General features: G+C 40.1%; 1 protein-coding gene across 1 annotated transcript in view; it reads left to right on the top strand.

Moving 5' to 3' along the window:
* The window catches only part of SPOCK3 (SPARC (osteonectin), cwcv and kazal like domains proteoglycan 3), a 345,817-nt gene that overhangs the window by 323,398 nt on the left and 15,490 nt on the right, over positions 1-6,929 (top strand). The window contains exon 7 of the mRNA XM_014518612.2: positions 1,455-1,676. Coding sequence (XP_014374098.1) covers positions 1,455-1,676 — 222 coding nt within the window. The remainder of the gene's footprint in view (positions 1-1,454; positions 1,677-6,929) is intronic.

The raw sequence follows: 6,929 nt of genomic DNA, 5'->3' as shown, positions 1-6,929 counted from the left end.
TATGTCTTAACATCTTTAGATGTTTTTTTTTTTTGGGGGGGGGGGGGGGGTCAAAGAAAAGCACATGGCTATGCTAACAGTGAAAGGAGGGATACCAAGTTTGATACCTTTAAATCACTGGATCTAATGTTACATAAAGAAATGTTCTATTGCTTGTCCTAGCAGCAGTTGTTTTTGGAATAGCTAAAATGACTGCCAACACATTCACAAATTACTTTCATACCAGAGGCATAGCAAGCTCCTTTTGGTGCCCTGGACAGGAGGCGGGTGTACTGCAGGGATGATGGGGCCAGAGACATACTTGGTAGGGCTTGTGCTCTCAGAAACTACAGGCCAACTAGTGTGAAAGACCCAGGGGTGGAACCGTGATGGTTCTGAGGCCCGTGCAGCTAAGAAAAAAGGTGTCCCTTTTCTAAGGAGTTAAGCCTCTCACTGCCAAATGCCATGCTGAACAAGTAATTAAAATCCTGAATTTAGCAGGGGGTCACCCCTCTCCCCCATCTTCATTCCCTACTCTTTTTTCCTTCATCATTTAACTGCCTTGACCCGCAGAGCCTCCCTGTATTATTGCCTGGATCCTGGTCCCACTCTGTGCAGTGAAGCCTGTAGCTGTCAGAGTAGCAGCATTGTTGTATCTATTCCAGCACCCTGCAGCCTCTGTCCCAGGACCCTTTCCCTTAATCAGCACCTGAGGCTAGTCACCCACTGACCTACCCCCCAGTTACACTACTGCCTCACACAGATTGCCCCTAAAAGAAAATGGTGGAGGCAACAAAAGTTCACATTAGTAGCTACCTTGCTGCTCATTAATTCATGTTTTGGTCTGCTCACGCCTGCCACAGATGCTATCTGCAAACTGTCTACAGCCCTGGTTAAAGAATGTGGTTGGTTCAGGGACTTGAAAGGGAAAAATGATTGCATGGGAGGGAGAAATAAGTTGCTTGTTCTTTTAAAGTGGTCTTTTCATGCAGACTATAGATAAGGTGTAATATTTTTTAGTGTACCTAAGGCTGAGAGTCACAAACCTTTTTAAGAGTGTTGAGTATATATTACAGAAAGCAACCACTGGGCTGCAGAGTGTCACATGGAAATTATTCATTTTCCTGGTTCTGTGAACATCACAAACCACTGGAGCTATGTTCCTCTGATTTATGATGTCACTAAAGTCCCTCAAGAGAATTACTTTCCTGAAAACCACCATAGATCATTTGTTATTCTACAGAATGTGTGTTATACGTATCACATTTAGAAAGAAAGCTCTTATGTTTTAAATGTGTTAAGGCAGGTGGTGAGATTAATTCTTTAGCAGCTGAATTGATTGATTTCTTTTAAATACAGTTTGTATATTATTTATACACAGCTTTATATACTGTATCCAGAAAACAGCACTCCCTTTCCTGGCCTGAGCTGTATCTTTCACTGATATCCAATTACTTTCTATTTTTGCCTCTTAGGATTTGATACCAGCATTTTGCCAATTTGCAAGGACTCCCTTGGCTGGATGTTTAACAGGCTTGATATGAACTATGACCTGCTGTTGGACCAGTCAGAGCTTGGAAGCATTTACCTTGACAAGAATGAACAGTGCACCAAGGCATTCTTCAATTCTTGTGACACATACAAGGACAGTTTGATATCTAACAATGAGTGGTGCTACTGCTTCCAGAGACAGCAAGGTAAAAGATGAGAATAACCTGCAGATGCAGATGACTGACCTGATTGTAGTGTTTTATCATTTTCTGAACATGTTAAAAAGATTATAGTGAACTACAAGTTCTTAAGTGCTTATCTTAGGAATTTGTCTTAAGGTTTTGAACTACTGTGAATACACAGTGAAAAGAAAGTCAAAAACAAGCTGCACTGAAAATGTTGCCAGACATCCAAGACATGCTAAATAAAATGTAAAATAGCAATTAATGCTTTTATAGCAGCATTGCTTCTCCAACCAACCTCCAGCAGACACTTAGAGAAAAGAGGGAACCAAAATGAAAGAACAAAATTATCAGCATTAATCCTCCCTCTATCTGTTTTGCCCACATTATAAAATAAACATTTTTATTGCTCTGCTGTGGCATTTTAATGTTCTGTTTTGTGAGCCTATTAAAATAACTGAATCAACTGCAACATCCTGCAAAATGTTATTTTCATTCATTTGACCCTATAGCCATTGATTTTTAGGACCTAGCTAAAACCTTTTGTTGAGTTCTTGAAATTATTTAGAAAAAAAAAAGTTAATAATATCTATAGGCAGTTCATTTCTGAACTATCCACAAATGAAAATTAAATCAACAATAAACAACACTTTTATAGCTATGTAATATATTCCGTAAGTTATTAAATCAATTTAATTTTAATAAGGTTTTAAAAAAATCCTTGCCATTGGCTATTGGCTGAGGCTGGACAGAAATGGATATATTTACATTCAGCTTCTTATTCAGCAGATGATGTAGAGGAAAAAAAATATCAGGTCCCCAACTCCCACTGGTTGTGTCTACACATCGCTGTAATGAAAACCTTAACGACATAGCTCATTGCTATGGAGACATAGCATTGGCAGGCACGAAGTGTAATGCCAACGCCACTGCTCAGTAGCATTGGAAATGACCCATGTAGCACTAGGACTGCACAGTAACAGTAGTGTATGAGTAACAGTAGTTACTGTGCAGTAACACACAGTAACAGTAGTTACTGCACAGTAGTTACTGTGCAGTCATTTAGTGTTTGCTTAAGCATCGTTACTAAATGATTGTGGAGTAACAACTGCACAGTCCAGCGCACATGTAAATGCACCCACTGAGTGGCTGTGTCTATACAAGACACTTTACTATGCAGTAGACAAACCTAACCATCTACACATGCAGGCACTTAGTATGCAGTAAATTAGTCTACTGTGCAGTAAATTTACTACCCGCATATGGAGTAATGTTACTGCCCAGTAAAGCCAAATAGTATTAATTACACATGAAACACACCCAGTTAGTCTGTAAGAATTGAGGATTAAACTGACCCTTGGTATCAGCTTAGAAAACTAAGCTAAGTCTGTTTTGTGTCCCTGATGCTCCCATGGAAGTCTGCTTTCAAACACTCCCTGCCCATCCACTATCACTCATATACACCAAATCCAGTAATGCAATGATGTAGCAGTTTTGGGGGTTTCTGCTACAGCTGTTCTCAGCATCTCTGTTGGGATGCCCCTGAAGCATCTTGACAGCCTCATTTCTAACTTTAGAGCATGCAAGCAGAGGCAGTAAGTAGGCAAGATATGTTCAAAACTTACCTTCCCAAGGAGCTCTGAGGATGCAATATCAATGTATCTTAATTTTATCAGTCTCTCTCTCAAACCCTCACATTTGAATTTAAAAAGCCCCAGTTCTTTTTACATGATTGAGCTAACTGTCCTCTTGTTTGTTTAAAATCTGCTGTCAGATATAAAATCATTGATAACTACCCAGCATAAAAATCAAGTTTTCATCTTTCAAGAAATCTTATTTACTTTGAAATAGGACTGTCTTTTCAGTTGCAATTTTAGAAGTATTATGCTGCTGCTAAAACCACTGGCCATGTCTACACATGTGCTTAACTGCAGAGTAGACTAATAAGATGCAGAGTGAAGCATCACCATCTACACATGCAATGGTATTAGGCTTCAGTAAACTAATTAATGCTGCCATAAGATAGTACTGTCCGGTACAGTACTACCATACAGCAGGGTAATTAATTGCAGTTAAATACATGTGCAGATGCTGACCATGGCATAAATTGCAACCAGTCAGCCAGCCAGCAGGGGGTCAGACTCCTGCCTGCTGCCTAGACACAGCTACATACTTGCAGTACTCCGCTCATACCCCAGCCAGCCCCTCTGCAACCTGAGGCTGGCACCTGGAATCCAGGACTGACCCCTGTTCCTCCTTGGCCATGGTGTAAACTGCTCTGCCCCAGCTGAAATTGCTGCTGTCCCAGGCATACGTGAATACCGTGCCCAGGAGTAGTTTACTCCAGCTCAAACTGCTCTGGAATTTGTTGCTTCAAATTAATTGCACATGTAGATAGAATCATAGGGCTGGAAGGGACCCTAAAGGATCATCAGGTCCAGCCCCCCTGCATGAGCAGAAAAGACAGCTGGGGTCAGACAACCCCAGATGTACCGAGTGCCAAATTTATGTTTATTTTTAAAATAAGAGTTGTCACCTATCTGCTATTTAGTCATTTAACTATTATTCACACATCTTCTCTTCCCATAGTATGAACAAGTTGCATAGACATCAATAATTTTTTTTTTTAATGAAAATTTGGTAATTTATTGGTGTTCCTTTATGTATTATTGGATTGCACAATCTAAATATATAACTCTCTTAAATGAGATATTTATAGTGATAGTATTACTAGCTAGAGAAGACTTGTTTGCCTCTCTATAATATTCATAAAGTATGCTTGCATTAATAAAAAGCTTGTATGTACATAGCCAGCACTTTATTCATGATTCTGTTGATGTTTTCTGGGAAGTTTTACTACTCTCAAGTATCATATATAGATGTTGATAACTGCTATCAATAATTGTATTGGCTGTGTTCAAAGTAAATACAAGAATGAAAGCCAGAGCCTATACATTTTTAAAGATAAATAATTGTATCTGAACTTATTATCAGATCAAGATTCTCCTTTTTTGTCTTGGTCTCTTAATGCAAGACTGGAAGTATTCTTCCAGTTCTGAGAGCATCTTTTATCTTTAGAGGCAGTGGTAATGAAGAGTAGGTGTTCCTGACCCCTCTGTTGGTCACTGCACATCATCCCTACCTAATTATAAGTTCTACCTTCTAAAATAGTCCAGTCATTTCCTTCTTCAGCAAGATAGGAACTCTGTAGCAGTTGCACCTTACTAACGTGCCCCAACTCTTCTCAAGATCTTGGTATTTGACACGTTTTTCCTCGATCTCTGTGGTGCTGCTTCCAGTCCATCTGGTTTAGTATTTCTGAAATACTTGTCCAAGACTCTTCAGTGGATTTCTGTGGTACTTCAGTTCCTAAATTTGGTCAACATTTTCTTTCCTGTCTCTGTTCTTTGGCCTCTGTTTCCCTCCATGTGCAGGCAGCATTTTATCTAAATGTGTTTATCTAAGTGCCTGCCTTAAGCAGTAAAGCACTCCATTTCTACCATAATGTTACAGTGCTCACCTGAATGCTGAGGCACTACTAGTCTGTTCATTTTGGCAGGTTAGATTGTTTTAATTTTCTAGGGCTAAGGGATCATTGCAGAAAAGGTACTAGCACTAGATTGCCAGGAGCAAGGTGCTATCTTTCCAAAATATGTAAGAAGCAACACCATCTATTGCTGCTTACCACAGCCGATGCTACCCTTGATGCCTCGCTGCCCTCTCTTGTTTTTCAGGATTTGGTATCGAACAAGGATTCAAGAATCTTCAGTGGCTTCAAATTTAGCCTATTGAACAGAAGAGTGACAAAAGCCTAAGATTTGTACTTGCTATGTCATCTTCCTGAGATGATTTGCATAGACACAGTTATAGCTAGCACTGAAGAAGTATATTATGTACTACAAGCTCTCACTGAAATAGCTGAGGAGACTGCTTTAAGTCCCACGTGATGCTGGTCCAGAGTGCTTCACATGGTCAACCTGTGAAGTTGACACATTGGTTAGACAAGAACATGAAGAAATAAATTTCCCTGCCACTGCTGCCCACACTTGCACTTCCCCCAGGCCCCCCAAAAGTACAAAAGGGTGGCCTAACCAACAAAACATCCTGGGCCTACAACACAGAGGCTGAGGGCTCTGTGGGTATCATCTACCTGATACTACACATGAAGTCAACGATAATATTGTCTTGGTCATTGGGTAAAGTGGATAATCTATATCCATCCACAGCAGGACATGAACCAGCAGTTCCTTGATGTACTTCTATTGAAGATAACCAAATTCCCCCTCCCCTCTACCCCCTCAGCATCTGGCAGCAGAGAGGGCCAGGGAACTAAAAAATAAAAAAAAATCCTAGTCTTCTGTGCAGCTACCTTAAAGTCCCAAATACAAGCTTTGAGTCATCTTTCTCTCTCTCTGTTGGCAGGGGTAGCACTCTTGACACAGTTGGATGTCATATCTCAAGGGTCAGTACTCCAGACATAAGAAGCTTTGGCTCAGCAGCTGTGTCTCTTGCACTTATTACAACTCATGCCACTGTCTTATGAAGTATATTCTGCACTATAACCAGTACATAACTGTCATCTCACCTAGACAACTCCAGCCATTTGAGTAAGGGCTGTCTATGGATCAGGAGGGTGCAGTCTGATATTTGGACTTAGGCAAACAGAAAGACTTATCTTGTGCCAAATTCCTTTCCACTTAAGAAGAACACGAGCACAGTGACCATAAATGAGGAAGATTCTTTCAACTTTTCCTCAGTTTTTACTGAAATTGTGCAAGGCCACTGCTACGAAGTTAAAATCAGCTAAGGTATCACATTGAGTGGGTTTTGTCTCCCACTCAGTCAAAGGAACTGATTGAAGACAAAGAGGATAAACCTTTTTAATGGGTCAGGGTGGCATGAGCTCAAGTCCTGTCTTGCTGTCACACCCTTTTGAGACCAAAAGCTTTAACTGCTAAGAGAGTTCTGGCAGTCTTGTGCTCTGGTAGTGAAAATCTTGCAAGATCCTCTTCAAAGATATATTTCATGTCAGTAAGTTTTATGTGCTGCAGTCTTTCCTATTGGTTCATGTTATTTCATTTTCTAATTACACATTTTATGGTTATAAGCAATAAGGATGATTTAGACTCCGTGGGTAATTTTTAAACTGCCCTGATCAACTTTGGTATTTGTAGTTTTATGTCTAATTTAAGGGACTTTGTTTGGGTTTTTTTTATTTTTCCATCTATCAAGTGTGTTCCCATTCAGTGCATTCCCCCTCTTTGGAAGTTTCTGCCA

This window comes from Alligator sinensis, unplaced genomic scaffold (assembly GCF_000455745.1).
Source record: "Alligator sinensis unplaced genomic scaffold, ASM45574v1 scaffold49_1, whole genome shotgun sequence".
NCBI classification, from domain to species: domain Eukaryota; kingdom Metazoa; phylum Chordata; order Crocodylia; family Alligatoridae; genus Alligator; species Alligator sinensis.
This window is presented reverse-complemented; position numbering and strand designations above follow the sequence as displayed.